At 48.5% G+C, this 22,007-nt stretch overlaps 1 protein-coding gene across 5 annotated transcripts in view; it reads right to left on the bottom strand.

The window, feature by feature from the left end:
• IQSEC3 (IQ motif and Sec7 domain ArfGEF 3) overlaps positions 1-22,007 on the bottom strand; it is a 103,861-nt gene that overhangs the window by 53,786 nt on the left and 28,068 nt on the right. For all 5 annotated transcript variants that reach the window (XR_002135809.3, XR_002135808.3, XR_002135810.3 and 2 more), the window contains exon 2: positions 14,310-14,393. Coding sequence is in view for 2 of the 5 variants with exons in the window: in XM_019711319.3 (XP_019566878.2) it covers positions 14,310-14,393 (84 nt within the window). In the remaining 3 variants the exon portion in view is untranslated. The remainder of the gene's footprint in view (positions 1-14,309; positions 14,394-22,007) is intronic.

Below are 22,007 nucleotides of genomic sequence, written 5' to 3'. Positions count from 1 at the left end.
CGAATCCTTCCTTATTCACCAGTAGCAAAGCTTGAATGGAGCGAGGCCCCTGGCTCTGCAACTTACCTGTCAGGTAATGGTGAGCACGATACCTAACTTCCCTGCACCTCAGTCTCCTCATTAGCAAAATGGGGGTGTGCATATATCCTCCCCAGGGAATGGTGAAGATGAGATGACCTCATAGACTGGTAGGCTGGACACCATAGGAAATTTGACCTTTCTGCGGGAGGAATGAGTAAGCAGAGAGGGCACGTGACGGGACCGTGGCATCTGTGTCATGCAGGCCCTGCCAGGAAGCTGAGTCCCTGTGAGGATCCGGAGGGGACAGGAGCAACAGAAGAGCTGGGTGAGGATGGGGAGAGGCTGTGGGCTCCGCTTGGAGAGGAGAAGACTACAGGGGAGGGGCCCCCAGCCTCACACTCCCATACCATAGGCCGGCGTGGGAGCTGGCCCTTGGCACAAAAGTGGAGAAAGGTGGAGGCCCAGTCCCTGAGCTTGTTGGTGCTGATGGTGTTGGGTGGCTTGGGGGGTGGGGTGGAGGTGGAGGGGGGCTGTTTCCCCATGTGTGCGGTGGCCAGAACAGTAATTACTAGAAAGCTTGCTGGAATGTTTTGAAGGCTGTGGGACTCCTCAGGCTGGAAGATTCCCCCCTAGGGCCTGACCAATTGCACTAGATTATCCCAGACTCTGCCGGCCTTTCTTAAAGCTCTTCTGGGACAAAGACAACGAGGCATTTTCCAGACAAAAGCTAACAATACACCTTACATCTCAAGATTTTTCAGCCTTTACTAAAACACTTCTTTCCCTTCCTTGTCTGAATCAATAAAGGGATCTTAGATGGTCAAAGTAAAGTCACCAAACAAGGAAAGCCAAGCATCCTGTGGGGTCCCAAGTAGTACTGGGGAGGGTTGAGGTGAACAGAGGGCCAGTGTCAGAAAAATTCACTCAGTGCTGATTCAAAGAACAGGCTGGAAAGAGCTGTTTGAGGTGGTGGGAAGAGCATTGGGAGTCAGGGCTCCATTTCACCTCTGTCCGCAGCGTTTGGTGTAACCTCAGGCACGTTTCTTCTTTCTGGACCTCTGTTTTCTCATCATGAAATGGACAATTCACGCAAGATGCTGTGACGTCTGGAAGGAAGGAGAGGCCCAGCCTCCTCCCTCTCCTCTTCCTTCTGCACGGGCCCAAGGCCCACACTGCACCATCGCTGCTTACACCCACCAGTCAGCTCTCAACACCCAAGGACACAGCATAAGCCTCCCCTTGCCTCCCTTACGTCATTTAATCCACGGCAAGCACCTCCCCCAGCCGTGGCTCCTTGACCTCCATTATCCAAGCTGGAAGCCAAGTCTCAGAATAGAAACCCCTGGAGGAGGGCAGCTGTGGCTTTCCAGGCTCATCCACTTGCAGAGGCTGCCCTGACTTCATTGGTTGTGACAGATGCTTCTCCCTCCCATCTCCCAAGAGCCCTGAGAGAGTAAGTTATTCTCTCTCCTGCCAGCTCCTTGGAGGCTCCAGACTTCGGTCTCACAGCTGTTCCAAAAGGTGCTGGCCAGTTTGGTTTGTCTGCAAGGGTTTCCTGTCACAGGGATACAACACTTCTCTGGGTTGCGCCCTCCCCACACCCAGGCCCACACTCCCCAGGACACTCACTCAAGATGGGGCATAGGAGCTACTCAGCCTGCCTGCCCCCAGATGTCCCATGTGTAAAACTCCCCTGCTTAGCCCAGCCCACAGGGAACGTTAGCACCTGGGCATGTCAGAACCTGGTGCGCTCCAGAGAGGCCTTATCTAGAAGCTTCCTCCCTCATAGGTTCCCAAACGGGCCACACTGACTAATGCCATCTACCTGTATATTTTTGAGCATTTTATTTTCTCACAGATAGGCGTGGAGCTCGTAGCAAGATCAAGCTCTACGAGTTTCCTGTTCCCTGCATCCTCCCCAACATACAGCACACAATTTCACACGTGTGTGCTTCCCTTACGCCGGGCAGGTAGAACTTACTGTGCGCCTGAATACACCTTGGATTTTCTCACCTTTTATGTCTGCTCGCATTATTACCCCTAAGAGAAAGTACTTCCTCCTTTTAATGTTCTCATCTCACCAACCGGAAGCATAAGCTCCAAAACCTCCCTCTGCAAACCACCCGCAACACACAACCTAAAGTCATCCCACAATACAGGTAGCAATTACTGTTTACGGCCTAGTGAACTCTGGTTTTTATTTAATTTTTTCCTTTTATTATGAACTATGTTATCTATGCAGACATGAATAACATGTGGGGTATAAAGAAAAACATACACTTGTACCCCGCTCAAGAATTAGCACATTAGAAGCTTTTAATACTTGGTATTCCTCCTTCCCTCCTCAGAGGGAATCCCCGTCCTGAATTCGTGTTTATCACTCCCCACCTCCTCCTTTGGGGCGAATTTCCTCCTGTCTTTACATAAGCAATGGTGCTGCCTGGCTGCAGCACCAAGTCTGCAGAGCATGCTTGATGGACAGGCCCAGGAACACTCGAGGTCTTGCAGACCCCAGAGGGGTCAGGAAGCCCCTCCAAGGGCGATGGCCCCACAACCGCATGCTGGCAGGGCTGCACAGATGGCAAGGGTCTGACTGCAGCTGAGTGTGCCCATTACTTCAGCAAGGAGACCTTTAGGAGAGACAATGGATGTGTCCCTTGAGGACCACCCCCTATGGCCCTTTGTGGCCTGCATGTGTGATGATCTCCAGATGGAACATGGTGACTGTCAGAAGCCACATGGGTGATGCTGGGAGAGCTGTACTCAAGACAGCCTGTGTGCCAGCTGGGAGCCAGGCCCAGGTGTGAGTGCCTTCGGGGTCCCTGAGAGGAGGGGGCACACGAGGCTGCATGCTGGGTTGGCCAACTCATAATCGGGCAGCATGTGGCAGCTACAAGAGTGGGCTCAGGGCCTGAGTGCCTGGGTCTGAATGCGGGTCTGCCTTGCCCCACTGTGTGGCCTTGGGCAAGTTGCTTAACGTCCTGTGCCTCACTTCCCCCTCCATGAAAGAATTAGGTAGTGATGTATGTCAAATGCTCAGTAAGCCCTAGATATGTAGCAACTGTCTTTTTTCTTTTTTCCTTTTTAGGATTTCCAACATGCTATCTTGCCAGATAAGAAAAAAATTCCAGGGCGGCCGGATGGCTCAGTTGGTTAGAGCGCAAGCTCTTAACAAGGTTGCCGGTTCAATTCTTGCATGGGATGGTGGGCTGCACCCCCTGCAACTAAGATTGAAAACAGCGACTGGACTTGGGGCTGAGCTGCACCCTCCACAACTAGATTGAAGGACAACTCCATGGAGAAACACACTGTCCCCCAATATTCCCCAGTAAAATTTAAATTCCAAAGCACCCTTCAGTTTCCCTATAACATTATAAAAGAATACGAAACGTAGGAAAGATGATTTCAGGATAAAGAAGAGTCCTTTAACTTAACTATCATTTTTTAATGTTTTTGATTTCTTGTGCTAGAATTCTTTAAACAGAAGTATCGGGCTTTTCTGTATGGTGTAATTTCTGAAGATCTGTGTCAGAGATGATACCAAGAAAAGCTTACCAGAAGGAAGTAAGGGCTGGGAGGCAGCAGCCTGTAACAAGTATGAGATGGAGAACCAGACACTGACCATGGTGGAAATCCAGCTACTCACTAGCTGTGTGGTGTTGGGCTAGTTTCTTAACTTCTCTGAGCCTATTTCCTCATATGTAAAGTGAGCATACCTACTCCATGATTTTTGGGGGGAGAGTTAAGGAAATAATGTCCAATAAGCCTCTGGCACCTACTTGATGCTCAGTAAATGTAGGTTTCTACGTTTACCCTAATCCCCCAATTTGTACCTCGCTTCTCAGAGTCTCTCTCTCTCTCTCTCCATTTACCCTAATCTGGGCCTTTTGTGCTTCCCCAGGTCCTGGCTCATGAGCAATTGCTCACTGGAGAACAAAGATCTCCTTTTGTTCTTCTTGGACCCCTCGGACAACCCTACGATGGTGACCTACACAAACCATGTGTGCACACAGCCCATGCCAGCGGCAGGGCATGAGACCATGCCTGCCTGGGTTTTGTGTTCTTGTGACTCTAAAGTCCCTTCATTTCCTCCTCCTGGTCCAACCCAGACCAGCCCTACCTCACCCCAGCAGAGCAGATGTTTCTTTGGTCCTGAGACATTTCCAGGGAAGGCTATCCTTCCAGCTCCTCACAGGCTCAACTTCACCACCTGCCAGGAAAAAGGTCTCTGATGGCACTCAGGTGCTTATGGCAGTCAGGTGTGTGCTTGCCAAAACAGGAGTCTTGTGACACAAGAGATGGAAATGGCAGATTTACAGTAGCGTAGGACATTGCTCTGGACATCCATCAAATCACTATGGAGGAAGAGTCCCTACCTGTTTCCCTATAGTCACCTTCCTTAGCTTCACCTTTCCTATTGGAAGTCCTTCTTGATGTCTACCTTCAGTCTTCCTTGCTGCAGTAGAAACCACTCACAAGCTTATAGTATCAGAATGGCCATGCCATTTCCCACACGTCTGTGGGTTTCATGAGTCATCTCCCAAAGTATTTAGGAGGAAGGGACAATGCAGCACACACCGGCTTTGGGAAGAAACTTCAGAAAGCCCAGCTTGGGAAGCCCCCCACAGGCAGGCCAGGAGTCAGTGCCACACCATAAAACTTTCCCTGAGGGGCTTAAACTGTTCCTCCTCTTAGGAGAACAGGCAGTCAAACTGGCAAGACTTTCCCAATGAAATGCCTCTGCTCTTAATCTCAACGTAGCCTGTGCTGTTACAGCCGGGTGCCGGGTTAAATCATTTCCTCTCCTGCCCTGAAAATCTCCTCTTCCTGCCTATGGCCCTGCTGGATTGGCATTCATCTGGGCCTTTAGCTTCTTTAATATTTCCCCCAAATTTGTACCTGAGTTCTCATAGTCTCTCTCTCTCTCTCTCTCCCCCTCCTCCCCATCCCCCCCATTCCCCCCGCCCATATCAGGCACTTTCCAGCCAACACTCTGCACGTCAGGGGCTAGGATTGAATAGAAACATCTGAAAGACTGCCTCCTGCTCCATGCCCATCACCTGCCATCCAAAGGAGGGATGTACCCTCTCCCTGAAGGGCATGGCTCAATGACCTGGAACAAATGCAAGGTGGTGTATCCCCTGCTGCTTGCCATACCAGAGGCTCTGCCACTAGGACCCCTGAAGGGGTCAGTCCATTCTTTCTAAACAATTCCCAGTCATACCTGCGTTTCTAGACCCCTTCTCCTGGGACTCCTGGATCTTGACTGATTCCTCTCTTTCTGCTCTTGAAAAATCCAGCTTTAAAATCGCTAGCATTTATTGAGTGCTTACTCAATACCAGACACCTTGCCATTGCATCATCTCATTTAATCCTCCCAACCACCCTAAGAGGTAAGTGCTATTGTGACCCCCATTTTACAGATAAGTAAATTGAGGATTAGAACACTTAAGTAATTTAACCAAGGTCACAGAATTTGTAAGTGGCCAAGCCAGGACTTGAACCTGGACTTGAATTGCTCTGTCTATGCTCTCAACTGCTTCACCTCCCAATGCTTCCTTGAAGTCTTCGTAAATGGGTCTTCTGGCCCTGGGCTCTCCTTTCCCTCCTCCTCACCTCTCTTCCTTTCCAACCTGGAAGGAAATCCACAAAAATCATCTGGTGCTCAGCCCTCTCTCTGCCCTTGGAGAAAAAAGAGGACTTTCATACTTTTAAGTTCTTTACTGATCAGTAATTAAGAGTGTCCTGTTCACCAGGATCATTTCTCATTATAAATTAGTAAATTCATACTAATATGATATATCATCCTCTTATGAATTTGTTTCTGGTGAGGCAGTTCCCCTGGAATCAGAGGCCCTCGGGCTAGCCCAGGTGATCTCCAAAGCTGCAAAACTACGGCCTAGACTTAGAACATGGTGACAAACCAAGATCCCTCTAGTTTGTGTGGGTGGTGGCACGTGGGGCATGACACATTCCAGCCGTGACAAGGAGGAAGCAGGCCTCAACATCACGGCTCAGGCGGCCTGTTCTTGGTGTAGGCTCTCATCTTAAGCTCTGCCAGCTTCCACCTTCGGACCCTGAGCAAGCGGCTCCTCTTCTCTGAATATTTCCTCGGCTGTAAAATGGACACAATCATTCTTGCCCTGTGACCTTTAACAGGTGTATGTGATGAAGATCAAAGGAGTAAAAGGTTGGGAAGGAGTTCTGTAACCTGGAAAAGGCTGTACACACGTGAGTTAAGGTTATGGCTGACTTTCCACTTAAGCCTCCATTTCCCATCATTGCTGTCCTTGGAGTGTCAAAACTGCATCCAAGTCTAGGAGCAATGCTGGATGGAGCCTGCCCGCGTGGAGGAAGGGAAGTGGGGCTCTGGCTCTTCCCTGTAGCATTCTGGGGGCATGTCCCAGCCTGCACACAGCACTGCCCAAATGCATGGGGAACAGGAAAATGAGAGGGCGTGGCTGGGCAAAGACTGTAGGATTATGCACGAGGTGAGGGTTTTCTCCGTGTTAGAATTTCCTGTTGCGTTTTAACAATAAGAGAAATGAAGAAAGAAAAAAACACATGCACTGGCCTGTCCAAAGTTTCTTTGTCTTACATATGCTCATACTAGTTCAAATGTTGCCTTTCCCCTCCTCCTCTTGGGTCCACTGTCCATTTGTTTTGCTTTGTGAATGCTCCTGGTCTCTCCAGGTGCACATCCATCCCTGGCCAAGGCCGATTGCCTTCTTACAGGCTCACTGCTAGAGGCCCTTAGGGTTAGACAGCTCTCCCCACCTGTTACAGCTGAGGACACTGAGGCCTGGAGCAGGGCAGTGCCTGGTCTGAGTCAGGGGGTGCGAGCACCAGCTTCTTCAGGAAGCCTGACCTCTCCTTGTTCTGCATTTCACCAGCTGGGAAACCCTGGGCAAGGCACCTTCATCCCATGCTCAGTCTCCTGTCTGTTCAATCAAGGCCGATATGCATGCCTTGGCTTGCTTCCAGCCATGACATCCTGTGGTTCAAAATCAACAGACCCTTTCTCTTAGCTCCCGCTGACACTTCTCCCTGCTGGAGACTGCAACACGCGCCAATCTTCCTTCACAGACGGCTGTCTTTCCCGTTTTGTTTTTAATTGTCACAAAAGAAATCTCTAAAAATCTTTCTTGAGTCATCCCAAGGCCTCTCAAAGTTTTTAATGACCTGATTAACTCACTCTTGCTATAGATTAAGATTATTTCCTTTTTTGATTTTATAAAACAAATTTAAAACCCTTTTTGTCATACATCAGAAACACAATGGAATTATAAATTATTTTAATGGTCATATTATTGGTCAAAAGATAAATGAATAGGTAAAGATGTCCTTTCAGAGGAGAAACAAAACAAAACAAAAAGCACAGGAGATAGGGAGGTTAGAAAAATATCTAGGCCTGCTGAGAGAGGTGACTCTTTCTGGGAATGGAAAAAACAACATCCAAAAGACTCAATTGAGAAATTTTCGGTAAATGAAACAACAACGTATTTCCCAGAAAATTGGACAAAACTCTGCATTAATGAATGCCAACTGAACAGAGATGGCCAGACATTCCTTGTGGTATATTTGATTTTGTTGTTCTGGAAGTGTTATATTTAGTTCTGTTTACCTCTTTAAATAATAAAGCCTAGCGCTTTTTCCACCCCTAAAAATATTCTCTGGGTCGTCTCTGTCTTCAGCTTGGTTGCCCCGATGTGTTTACCGAATCTGCCTGGAGTCTGCAAACAGCCTCACGCATTAAGGTGTAGGGACAGAAAGAGAGGCGCCGCCTTCTCAGTCCTTGAACTATAAGCCAGGTCCTCTGAGAGGAGCAGACGGCTTCCTGTGGCTGGGGAAGTGGGAGCTGGCTGTTCACTCCCCCGGCCACATTTTCACTTCCTGTACTTGAACACACATCCTTTTTGTTATCTGACTTCAGTGGTAGAAGCTGCAACAGATGCTTCGTTCAAATCCTTGCTGTGCCATTTACCAGGTACGCGCACCTTGAACAAGTCATTCATCATCTCTGAGCCTTACTTTCTTTGTTGTAACATGGGATTAACACTTTATAAGCTTTTTGTAAGAATTAAATAAGGAATACTTGTGTAGCACATAGCACGAGCTCAGTGCATGACAGCTAGTATTCTTTCCCTCTCTCATGGGCGGGGGACATAAAGTAGAAATACTGGGTGAGGAGGAATTCTCTGATCACCTCTAAATGCTGCTGACAGGAAGCTGTTGGTCTCAATAAGCAGCTCTTTGGAGGTGGCCCCGCCTGGCCTCTCTCACGGGCGCAGCCCCCAGCACAGCTCCATGGACACGTAAGTTTCCTAAGCACCCTCTGGTGATAGGAAGCTTTCATGAAGAGACCAGTCTTAAAGGATGGCTCAAGGCCTGGGAGGGAAAAATACACAAGGAAATTGACCTGGACAAATACTTGACTCCAAACATGAGTTTCACATCCCAGCTGAGGAAAGTCCTCTGAGCAGAAAGTCAAACGTCAGGATAAGACAAAGCTTTCCTAACACTTTCTGGAATTAGTGGGGGACACCCACTGCCAAGGTAGCACAGTAATTTGACATCCATTTTGGTTTTGTGCCTACTGAGTCTGGCAGGGAAGACACAGGCGGAGCAACAATCACGGAGAGGAAAGGTGACAGGCCACACGTTCATCAGAGGCCAGATTTCACTGGCTCCAGGACCAAACTCTCCTGCCATCTTGTTGTGGTCACCCTCAGGTGTGGAGCCCAGTTGAGGTGGATTCTGCTGTAACTATGCAAGACCCTCAGAAGACCAGTGAGCAAATCTGCTCAAAAAGCCCAGACAGGAAGGAGCAGCCCTGCCCCTCCGCCTGCTGCTCTGCACTTCGGTGCAAGTTTGCTGTGCCCACACCAAACGGTCCTCAGTGCCAGGAGTCTCACCTGGGCCAAGACGGCAGGCAGGATGCTCCATTCCAGGGCAGGGCACTATGGGAATTTTTACAGCCCTGGGCCAGGTCACGTGATCCCAACTCTTGCAAAGCCCTCCAGGAACTAACCACTGGACCCTGAAGGCGACCAGACAACTTCCCCCTTGGCCTCACCTGTCACCCACTGCCTTCCTGGTGTGAAGATACAGAGACCCCAGAGCCTTGGGGCAGGGCAGGCTGGGTGGACCTGTCCCCCCCACACACACACACACCCGGGCCTGTGGGGGAAGCTGAGGCTTTTCCATTCTTGGATGCAGTTCTGCAACCCCAGAATGCCCCCACTGGGTCCACTGGTGGGTGAAGCAGGTTTCCCAGCAGCCTCTGAGCCTCGGACGTGACAAATGGAGTAAGCACTGACGCCAAAGCTCCCAAGCCCAGTGGTTTGAAGACTAAACTGTATTGATTGAGAATTTAATTGCTCCATAATTGCTGAGTAAACACTGGCTGGTCCATTGATCATGCCTCACGCCGGTGGGGAGAAAGGAAAGGAGAGCCGGGTGCAGGGGCCGTGCTAAGGCAGGGCTCTCCCGGACAGCCATTCTTGGAAGGGTGTCCCTTCCTCTAGGACATCCAGGAGTGCAACATCCAGCAGAGCCCGCAGCCACTGCCACACACACCTGCGGGCTGGTTAGCGGGTGACAGAGAGCTGCGTGTCCCACAAGAGCGGTGGAGGCACGGGGAGGGTCTGGTTAAGGCAGGAGGCTCTCTCAATGCACGCGGTGGGAAATACAGGCTACAGCATCCCTTTTTTAAAGTGGGGGGACATGTAAAACCCAGTTCATAGAAAAATAAAACTCCAGAAGTTTGCACACTAACATAATAACAATGATTAATTCTACATGACGGGATTCAATTTTTATTTTCTTCTTTGTATTCCTGTATTTTCCACATTTCCAACAACTAGCAAGCATAACTTATAATCAGAGAAAATAATGTTACTTAAGATTAAATGAAATGTCTCAAAGGATTTCTCCTGTGCTACAAAAAAAAAAAAAAAAAAAAAAAAAAAAATCATAGCAGCAGCTCCCTGGAAAGAGGTTTTATTTGAGAGTTAGACCTGGGCCTCCCTGCCAGCTCCAAACTGATTAGCAGGGGTCCCCCTATCAAGACACGGAACTTCTCCGCACCCAGACGCCTTCTCTGTAAACGGGACACTAGCAGCTGCCTCACAGAGTCACGTGAGATAAGACATTGAGCGTGCTTAGTGCAATATCCCTGGAGCGTTCAGTAAGTGTTGTGTCCAATAAATATCAGTGTCTCTTCCCTCCTGGAGTAGGGCAGGGCGGTTGAGGAGGAAGGACCAAATATTGGGGGTGACCCCCACCCTCACCCCCATCCCTTCTTCCTCCCCAGAGCTGGAGATTACCCCGTTTCCTCCCTAGTGCCTCCCCTTCCTGGACACCCCTCCACCCCAGCCTCCTGTCATTACCCGAACAGAAGCCAATCTTCCTCATCTTACCCCAGTGCCACTCATGGAGACAAACGGGCTGCCATTCTACTAGATGCTGGGAAGCAGCTGGCCAGCGCCAGGGTCATTGTTCCAAATGTCACTGAGAGCCTGAGAGGGAGGGGAGCCCATGGGATTGAAAGTAGGGCTGCAATTACCAGCCTATTCAATTCCCCAGAATAAAGCCCTGCCATTAGCTAGCAGCAGGGAGGAGGTGGGGAAGGGGGATGAAAGAGCCTGGCACACACTTGCTGCCCCCCCCCCCCCCCCCCCCCGGCTGGCTCTGAGCCCCCTACTCCCAGCTCTCACCTAAAGGCCTGTTACCCTGGTAAGCATAGGGATATGTGAACCCGGGCACAACGGAGGCTGTGATAACCCTCTGCCAGCCCCACTGCTGTTCCGTCCCTAATGCCCGCCACGCGGCCTCTTCTCTCACAGGTAGGCACTTTCCAGATTTGCTTCACTTCAGGACTCCCCATTTCTGGGCGCATCCTCTCTGGCAGGCTCCAGTTCCAAGATAGATTTCTCCTGACCCCCTCTCCCTCCCAACTGGCCGGGGAAGGCTGTCCTAGCACACACTCACAGGGCTGGGGCTTCCTTGTCTCTTTGGGAGGGGCTGAGGCTCTCTCTTGGTCCCCCGGGGCTCTCCCCTGGGATGAGGGTTTGCCTCAGGCTGCAGCAGCAGCTCCTCTCACTCGTGTGATCAGCGGGGACCGCTGGTGATCCGCTTATACAGATCAGCTGCCACTGCAGCCCCCAGGGATGAGCCCAGAGGCTCAAGGAAAGGGATTCTTACTCGGCCCCACAGCTTGGGACGGGAGTAGGGAGGGGACAGGGCCCTCAAACTTGTGCTGACCTTGGTCACCATTGGCTTCAGCCGTGGTGCCGAGAAAGAAGGTGAGGGGCCTCTGCAGCCAGCTCTGAGATCACACACCAACTGCCCCAATAATCGATCCTGAGAGCGGATGGATTAATTTGGATTTCTTATTGGGGTCACCTATAGAGACCGATTGGCTTATGCCTGGAAAGCTTCAGAGGAGGCTGATCTGGCTGGAGTCTGGCTGAGCTGGGGGGAAACTAGACTGAGCAGTGGGAAGGAGCCTGGCTTGTCGTACAGGGCCCTGTGTCACCCCACCTTGTGCTGGTCTCTCACCCCTACATCCTCGGAGAGAAACCCACAGGGAAGGTTTGGGCTACATTCTCTAGAGGCTGGAAACCTGACTAAAGGAAAGGGATTAAAGGTTATGAAGGGGTCACACGTAGGGTGGGGAGCAGGGATGTTGGGAGTCTGATAGCAGAAAACTTATCTCAGGATGGAATTCCCCCAAGAGGCCAAGAATAGACAGACCAACTGACACATATACACTGTCAGGAAACAGCTACATGGTCTCCTCCCAGAGAAGCAGAGAAACTGTCATCAGAAAAACAGACAGACAGACAGATAGACAGACAGAAACACACTCTAGAAAACTACAAACCAGATAGACAGGACAACTTGGAATAACTTGGAACAGACACAGACAACAGCTGGACAACAGCTTGCAAACTCGGGTGCAAGTCTCCCTGCCTCCCCACAGGGGAGCATGGCAGTTGGCAGGGTTTACAGGACCCTCCATGAACCAGTTAAAGAAAACCACCCCCCACCCCCTTCCCTCCCCACAGCACCTCTGCACCAACCTTCGCACCTGCCTTTCAAAGGGAAACTGAGATAATAGGTTTCCTACCATCCCATGCTGAATCTCGAAAAAGAACCCTATTACCTTGGAGCCCGGCTCACATGAGAGCAGCACCCTTCCTACACCCACCTCTCTCCCACCCCATCCCACCAGGAGCCAGGCTGCAGGGTTGCCCGGCCAGGTAGTCAGAGGAGTGTTGGCAGGTGAAAGAGTGGGAGGGGTGGGTATGATAGAGAGAAAAGACCAAGGAAAACACAAGAGAGGGTTTCTGTTGCTGGGCCCCCCAGGACTGAGCTCTGTGAGGGCATGATGTTACCCATTCTCACCAGTGCCTGGTGCTTGGGTGGCAGCTATTAAATGTTCACTGAATTGAGTTGGATTGATGGGGTGGGAGGCAGGGTAGACAGTTTTCCTCGCTTCTCATCCCCTGCCAGGGAGGACATTTTTAGGAGGAAGACAGCCATATGTCTGAACAGGGACAGTTCATGGGAGGAGCCAGACCCCATCTCTTTCCACCCAGACCACCCTCATGTTACTCCACTCTCTGTCCTCTCTCCCTTCTCTCCCGTTGTCTCATGCTCCCATGCCTTTCTTTCCTTCCAGTTTCCAGGTGAGCCATTTTCAATTTGGAGGCATCACTATGCCCCACTCGATGGGGAGCTCCTCAAGGACCCAGTGTCCTAATTGTCCTTATGTCCTGAAACAGAACTTGATGCAAACACCTCTCAGGGCATCGCACAGAGCTTGTGCCTTCCCTTTGCCTTCCATCCTCCAACCTGGTCATCTGCAGGGAACAATCATGCCTCCCGCAGCTCTGGACTAAAGTCAGAGTCTGGAGGTGTTATTGTGGCCCAACTCCCTTTGCTCCCTCCTCAGCATCCTACCTCATCCCAGACCCCCTCCAACTTCCCTTTAAGGGAAAACCAATAGTAGTGCATTTCGGGGGTGGTTTTCTGTCCCCAAGCTCGATAGCCACCATCTCTGAGTACTATCTAGTTCTTTTCCAAGGATGAGGGGGAAAGATCATTAAGGGAATCGTTAAATCTTAAACCTGGAAGTGGCGAGCAATGGGAGTCAAACGCCCCCGTGTGCATCTGAGCGTGGACACTAACTGGCTGTGTGGCTGTGAGCAAGTCCCTTGAGGGCTCCGAAACCCACTTGTCTCTCGGAAGACAGGGATTATAAAACCTGCCTGGTCTTATTTCCCTAAGCAGTCGAGAGGCTCAGTGAGGTTATATGTAAATATTATTTTCTAGATAGACCAACCCCTTCACATACAGACAGGGAAATTGAGGCCTAAGGGCATGAAGTAACTTGACCAAATTCGTTCTGACAACAGGAGAAAGTGGAGGGGGCAAATTTCAGTCCAGAATCGGAGTATCTTACTCCAAGTACAGTAAAGAACAAGAGAAATGTGCAGAACTGTGAGAAAAATTGGTGGAAAAGAGAAGAAAGCGAAGTGTAGTAAGAGACAGAAACTGACAGCACACACAGATCTAGAGGAGAGGGAGAGGAAATTGATGTGGGCGATGAGGAGAAATGGAGGAACAGAAGGGCAGAGAGACAGATGAATGTGGAAGGAGAAAGATGCAAACATGATGGAGAGAGACTACAGGGAAAGGAGACAGGAAGAAAAAGGGCATATGAGTAACCCAAAACAAGAGAAATAAGGAAGCCTGGGACACTGACACCAAACGCTGCCTTTCCTTCCCAGGTTGTCAGCTAACTCCACGAAGGTTAAAAAAAACCCTAAAATTAAAGTCCGTCATCTTGGCTCCTTTATCTAAGGAGACAGATTAGAAAGAAAAATGTAAATATTTGATATAAGAGGAAGGAGGGGCACTGTCATTGGTTGTGCAACTACTGAGTGCCAGACAACCTACTACGTGCCATGTACATGTGTGTGAATATATGTATATGTGTTAATTTCCCATAATGTTTAAAAATGTATTTCATATAGGCCGTTTACAAGGGAGGAAGATAGGTTTGGCATTTGAACAAAACTGCATAATGACCTCAAAAGTTGGGAATGGCTCATCTGGGGTTCAGAGGAAGGAAAGAGAACTGGAAGTATGAGGAAGGAGATAAAAACAAAAACACAAGACTAAGAGTAAGAGGCCTAATGGCACAGCTGAGTGTGCTTTGCTCTGGGGAAGGACAGTGGGGGTGGGGAAAGGAGGAGCATCCACAGGTCGCTTCCCACCTTTGGGAGGCCAGGTCGGAGCCGGCGGGCTTCTGCTCGGTGTCCGCGGCTGGGCAGCAGAACTGGTGCAGCACGGTCTCATTCCTGAGGGCAGAGCAGAGGAAGAAGGTCAGGGTGCGAGGAGGCAGGCTCACACCAAGGCACTTCTGCCCTGAAACCTTGCCCGTATGTCACCAAAGTGGCCAGCACTGATCCAGAGTAGCCCGAGGCAAACACCACCTCCCGTCAATGGAACTGGTCCTACTTCTGCACCCCACCCCTTAGTAGGCTCCTCTACATATATGTACCATCGATTCCCTCATGTTTCATCATTATCATAGGTCTTTATAACCCTGTTCCTCCCTAAATTCTGGCAAAACAGAACTAGGTCTATTCCTCTGTGAGAACTGCACGCAGGAAATATCATAAAGCTGATCAGATACAAAGATACAAATCGCTCATACAGAGACTTGAGTATGGCCAGCTGAAAATCCAAGGCATGGTGCGCGATGGATTTGTTTGATGCAGAGAAAAAAGCCAATCCAGGAAGCAGAGATCTGGGTTCCTGTGCCAGCCAGCCAGCCAGCCAGTCAGCTCTGTGATACCCAGCTCACCTTTTCTGGGTCTCAACTTACTGACTGATGAAATGAGGGAGTTGAACTACAGAAGTGGTTGGTTCTTAACTGTACGGTGTTTCCCTGAAAATCTGACCTAGCCGGACCATCAGCTGTAATGCGTCTTTTGGAGCAAATATTAATATAAGACCCAGTCTTATGTAATATAATAATATAATATAAATAATATAATACCGGGTCTTACATTAATTTTTGCTCCGAAAGACTCATTAGAGCTGATGGCCCAGCTAGGTCTTATTTTCGGGAAACACGGTAGATGCTTATTAGAATCACCAGGAGATTTTCCAAACTAGCCCTGCCTGGGCCCTTACCCTCAGGGACTGATTCACTTGGTCTGACTTGGCTCGGGGACACCAGGACTTTTTATATGCTCCCAGGTGATTCTAAAGGCAGCCAACATTGAGGGCAATTAGACTAGATAATTTCCAAGGTCCCTTCCACCTCTAAAATGCTGCAATTCTAATATCCACTTTGAGCCAACATGGGATTTAATATTGAAATTACTTTTGCACAAAGTAACGCTGTCTATTGCCTTCTCTGCCTTAGCAAGCAGTCGCCATACTGGGCATTATGGAGTCAGAGAGTGTCAGACCTGGAAGGGCCCCCAAAGACCACCTGAAAGGGATTTTTAACTTCTTTAGCTTCAGAACACTTTGTTCAAACCCAATATTTACTGGAAGCTGCTGAGTTTGACTATCTTCATGGAAGAAAATAACATTGGAGCCTACCTTAATTTGACAAAAATAAATTCCAGAGAGATTGCATGTTTAAATGAGAAAAATAAAACGAGAGAAAATATAGATGGAAACTTAGGAATGTAGCCTATGTGTCGCGGAGACAAAACAAAACAGGAAACTGAAAAGCCCGTAGGAAAAAAAATAAACATATCTGAAGACATAAAAGAAAAACATCTAGTATGGAAAAAGATACCCTATTAAGTCAAAACACAAATGATAGAATGGGAAAGTATATTTGCAACATATATGACAGAAGGCACATTAATATCCTACATTGAACTCCCACAAAGACAAACCCAATAGAAAAAATGGGCGGGGCACATGAATTCCAGCTGACAGAAGAGGAAATCCAAAGAGCAGATAAATATATGGAAAGATGCTCCAGCTTGTACTAAACAGGAAAATGCAAATTGAAGCATCACTGAGATGCCACTGTGCATCCACCAGACTGGCAAACATTAAAAAGACTAATAACCATAAGTGCTGGTGAGGGTGTAGGAAAGAGTAAACTGTGATAGCTTTATTCATACCACAGAATTATGCACTATATCTCTATATGGAATCTCTATATAGATCTCTATATCTCTATATGTGCTATATCTCTATATAGAATCCATTCTTAGTCCTTGGTTCTTAAAATGAAATTATGTGCTGTTGCTCTTGGCCTGGTTGGATTTCCACAACATAGGGCTAAATGAGAAAAGCTAGTTGCAGAGAAATGTATATAGTTTTTTAAAATAAACAATGACCCCTCTCCCCCTGTCATGCGGGAGACCCTCCTCGCTGCGCCATTTGTCGTGCAGGCGGCCTGTGGGGTCTCTGCTCCCGCTCCCCATACAAGAACGCAGGATATGGTGAGGCCAAAAAGGAACACCCACGGAGCCATAGGTAGGGGAGTCATACTTAGTATATTCTCGCCGGTGGCACTATACTCTCACTGAGGCTGGATCCACACTGTCCGCAACCAGCCATCCTAACTGCAATCCGCGCTTGCCAGCCCAGCCACCATCTTCTTGCTAGCCCCCATTCTCTCTCTCTTCTCTCTGCTAGCGTAGCCACAGCAGTTATATTGTGGCCAATGGCTCACTGGTTACAGCTGACGGCCAACTAGCCACAGCTGATGGCCATGCAATCACAGTTGATGGCCATTTACTACCTGAGTGAGCACCTGTCTATGTGAGGCCGAGAGCCTGGAAACTACTTTCTGGGGCTCTGCCCCCACACCCCCAATGCAAATTCTATACATTGTATTATACTATATTCATATATGAATGCATACATAACTAAGTAGTTAACATTAGTTACCTCAGCAAGATGAGAATGGGAAAAAAGAGAGCTAGGTAAGAGCAGGAAAAGGAAAAAATATGTGTGGGGACAGAGCCCCAGAAAGTAGTTTACAGGCTCTCGGCCTCACGTGGGGGAGTGCTGGCTCGGGTAGTAGATGGCCGTCAGCTGTAGCTGATTGGCCGTCAGCTGTAGCCAGTTAGCCAATTAGCCGCTAATATAACTGCTGTGGCTACGCTAGCAGAGGAAAGAGAGGAAGAATGGGGGCTAGCAAGAAGATGGCGGCTGGGCTGGCAAGCGTGGATGGCGGTTTGCGGACAGTGTGGATCCAGCCTCCAGTGAGAATATAGTGCCGCCAAAGAGAATATAGTGGTATGACTCCCCTGCCTATGGCTCCGTGGGTGTTCCTTTTTGGCCTCACCATATCCTGCGTTCTTGTATGGGGAGCGGCAGCAGAGACCCCGCAGGCCACCCTGCACGACAAATGGCGTAGCGAGCAGGGTCCCCCGCATGACAATATGTTTGTTGGAATGTTAACTGAAAATGTTAAATATAAATCCCTACTTATGATATTATTATAAATACAGTAAAATTGAATATGTACCTGGAAGGACTAGAACATGTCAGGAACCTACACAAATATTCATGTCATTTCAGGATGGATGATGGGCAATTTTTGTCTTGGATTTTTATTAATTTAATAGATTATTGATTAAGTATAATCTACAGATTATTGATTAATATTTAGTGCAACTAATACAGCGTTTTTGAAGGGCAATGAAGCAAATAATTGAATCTGACCCCTCATTTTACAGATAAGAAAGCTGAGCCTAGAGTGGTGTCGTGCGGGAGACCCTGTTCGCTGTGCCATTTGTCGTGTGAGGAGGCCTGCGGGGTCTCAGCTCCCGCTCCCCACATAAGAACGCAGGATATGGTGAGGCCAAAAAGGAACACCCAGGGAGCCATAGATGGGGGAGTCATACCACTATATTCTCGCTGGCAGCTGGGTTGGAGAAACAGGAGCCACACAATTCACAACCCTCACTGCGCAGCTTGCTAGCCCAGCCACCATCTCCTTGCTAGCCCCCATTTTTTTCTTGCTAGTGTAGCCATAGCAGTTATATTAGTGGCCAATGGCTCACTGGTTACAGCTGATGGCCAACTAGCCACAGCTGATGGCCATGCAATCACAGTTGATGGCCATTTACTACCTGAGCCAGCACCTGTCTATGTGAGGCCGAGAGCCTGGAAACTGCTTCCTGGGGCTCTGCCCCCACAGTGGGGAAGTGCTTTGTCTAGAGTTGTTCTCTGACCAAAGTCCCAGGTCAGTCTTCCCGTCATCCCCATCGTCCTCACCCCAGACCCAGGTTTCTAGGGGCAAATCAGAGCCTTTAGAGAATTGTCTCGTGATAGCCCCTAGGGCTGCCTGGCACGAGAAGAAGGGGAAGAAGGGAGGAGGAGGCAGGGCAGAAGACCTCAGAGCCCACACAACAGAGGAGCAAGTGGACCCAGGTGTGTCAATAAAGCAGAGAACTTACCCCCAGTTCCTGCCACCAGGTGCGCCTGTGCCCTAGCGCTGGTTCAGAATTCTGACAAAAGCCCCGAGAGCCTAGGCAAAGAGCCACAGCTGGTTCACCACAGGCAGCACTGGCATTTCAGGAAGGAGAGTGTACCCAGACACAGTCTCCGGCTGCCTGTGTTGCCTGGGGCCTGTTTCCCAGAGGCAGCCTCGCAGGGCTGGGAGCTGCTCCTCTGACCAGACCCCGAGGCAGGCTCCGGGGGTTTTCCCAAGTCCCCAGTCTCAGTTGCATTGGCCCATGCAATGGGCAGCATAAGCCTGCAAGTCCCCAAGTCCTTCTACACCTCAGGCTCGGGGTGGCAGTGCTACTGGGGTTGCAGTCTCTTTCGGGGTTCCTGCTGATGGGGTCCCTCAGGGCAGTCCAACTGAGAGGGGAAGCTTGCCTTTAGCCCTTCTCCTCTTCCCCCTCTGTCCACCTCCATCCCCACGAGCCTCCTAAGCCTGGCCCGGGGGCTCCCCGTTAGAACCTCCCTTCTTGTTGTCTCTGGGGCTTTAGTTCATAATGAGAGATAAGTCCTACTCCTCCTGCCTCTGACCAGCCTGGCCACCTCCCCTGCCCACAGGCGTGGTCCCAGGCTTCTGACCTGGGCAGGTCTTAGCTTACATTGGCTGAACGCTGCTTTCAGCCTCCCAGACTACCCTTCCCTCTGCTTCAAAGGAGAATCCGAACAAAGGGGCCCAAAGAATTCATTCCCATTAAAAATAAAATTGGAGACGTGATGAGATGGGTACCTCATCTCTGTAGTATCCTTTGTAAAACGTTTAACCCCTGTCTAACTGAGAAAAACATCAGACCAACTCAAATTGAGCACATTCTACAAAATATCTGACCAGTACTCCTCAAAAGGGTCAAGGTCATGAAAACCAAAAATATAGAAACTGTCAGGGATCAGAGCAAAACTAAGGAGACATGGCAACTGTTGTGTGGTAACCTGAATGTGCTCCTGGAACAAGAAGAGGATATTAGTGAGACACTAGTTAAATACAAATAAAGGCTAGAGTTTTGTAGATAGAGATGATAGATGATAGATAGCGAGATAGCAGATAGATGACAGATGATAAAATCAGGGCAGCAAAATACTAATAATCATATGTTAGTACTTTATAGTGTTTACTATGTGGTAATTCTGTTCTAAGCACGCCACGTATTAACTTGTTAATTCTCACAAAACATCCAACAAAACTTTCTCATCACTCTCCAGAAGAGGAAACTGAGGCATAGTGAGTGTGTGAACTGCTGATGAAATATGCATTCGACATATACCTCATTCCTTATGACAACTCTTCTGGTGTGTTTTATCATCCCCCCTTTTTTTAACAAATAAGAAAACCAAGACTCAGAGGAGGTAAGTGAGTTGCCCAATGTCACACAGCTGGTTAGTAGGATTGCCTAAAGCCCAGTCAGACTTTGGAATCAAACAGCCGCAAACTCACCCTGGAGTGTGAGCCTGGGAAGGGCTTTCTCAGAGCCACCATGTCAGCACATCCCGGAGGCATCATTCACATTGCAGTCTGTGGGGTTCACAGCCTAATGCTGTGGCCCTAGGAGTTCTGGAGCTAGAGGGGATCCCAGGAAATTGGCAATGGGAAGGGCCCCTCTGAAAAGGGAACATGACCCATTCTCAGTCCTTGGCTCTTGAAATTCCAAGAGGGAAGTTTGTGGTATCCAGGCCAAATCTCATTTCTTGGATTCTTAATTCCAGGGCCCATGACTTCAGGCAGAACTCAGCCCTTCCTGGCTTTAGCGATTCCCAAGTGCCCCAAATGGACGAGTATTAGGGATAGCCGGATTGTGGGTGGATGTGATAAAACCTAAATGTGAGGCAGTCTGGACCCAGAATGAGGGTTTTGATGTGTTGCTTATCCCTGCTCATGCTGGGAGGCAGGGCTGAGAAAGAGCTTGGGGTTCTCGGGAATGAGAGGGGCAACTAGCTCAGGGAATTTCAGGCATCACCCAGGCAAGATAGGGGTTAAGGGTCTTCAAAGAAGACGGTGTGGGCCTGAAGGAAGAGGAACCTGGGGCTTAGCCAGGAAAGGGCCTTGTTTCTTAACTAGGAAGCCAAGAAGCAAGTGGTGATGCTGCCAGAGAAAAAACAGAGACCCAAGGGGCCAGCTGGCTGGCTGGAAGGAGAAGAAAACATCAAGTGCTGCAAGGAACTAATTAAAGCTTCAGCCAGGGCCAGGCACTTGAAATTATGGGAGGTTGTGCACCTATAACTTCCCACATCTATATTTAGTTTCAGACTCAGGATTCCACTGCAAGGCCATAAAAATAGTTGAGTGGCTTAGAGTAACTGATGATATGTGCGGTCCTGCAGTGCGGGAAGCTGGCGGACGGATGAAGGAGGACTCCCAGCAGAAGAATCAAGAAGGAAAAGCCAGGATCCCGAGCGGCAACTTTGAAGGGAGAAGACCCCTCCCCTTCACCAAGCTGAATACAGCAGATTTAAACCCCAGTGTTTGGAAGGAAGCAGCCAGGGAACCACTCTAAGGGAGCTGTTTTGAGCTGCAAGAAAAGGAAGAAATCATAAAATCATTTCCAGGAATCTCCCCCACCCCCACTCAACCTGGTACCACCATCACTAGTGCTCATAGAGCCTGAAGACAAGGTTCCTTTTTTTTTTTTCACTTTCTCTTAACTTCCTCACCTCTTACAGGAAGGCTTCTTTATCTAAATGTGATGAATAGTCGGGAAAGATACCCTTATTTCCTCAAAAGTCATTCCTATCCCTGGGAGTGGGCAGGGACGTGGGAGGAGGCTAAATATCCAAAACCACTTTGAAAAACAAGAACAAATTGTAGGACTTACAATGTATGCTTTCAAGACTTAAAATAAAGCTACCAGAATTACGACAGTTTGGTGTTGGCGTAAAGATAGACATACAGATTGATTGAATCAAATAGAGGGACCAGAAATAGAATCAAACTTGTATTGATTCTTGGTAAAAGTACCAAGAGAATTCAATAGAAAATGATAGCCTTTTTAACAGATGGTGCTTTAACATTTAGATACCCATAGGCAAAAAAGGACTTTAATCCACAGTTTACACCATATATAAAAATTAATACAAGATAGATCATAGGTCAAAAATAACAGATAGAACTTCTCAAAGAAAACATAGGAGAAAATCTGTGACTTTAGAATATGCAGAGATTTCCTAGATAGGACACAAAAAGCACAAACCATAAAAGAAAATAAATCATAAATTAGACTTCATCATAAATTTTTTAAATGTTCTCTCTGAAAGACTATTAAGAAAAATAAATAATTCTGAAGACTCACTAAGAAAACAACAAAGCTTTATAGAAAGATGTACAAAAGATTTGAACAGGTACTTCACCAAAGAAAATATACTAATGACCTTATTAGTCATTAGGGAAATGTAAATTAAAATCACCACTGATACCACTACACACCCACTAGAATGACTAAACTTAAAAAGTCTGACAACACCAAGTGTTGAAAAAGATGTGGAGCATTTGA

The sequence above is a fragment of the Rhinolophus sinicus genome, chromosome 1 (assembly GCF_057876585.1).
Source record: "Rhinolophus sinicus isolate RSI-liver-muscle chromosome 1, RSI-T2T, whole genome shotgun sequence".
Classification (NCBI taxonomy): Eukaryota; Metazoa; Chordata; class Mammalia; order Chiroptera; family Rhinolophidae; genus Rhinolophus; species Rhinolophus sinicus.
This window is presented reverse-complemented; position numbering and strand designations above follow the sequence as displayed.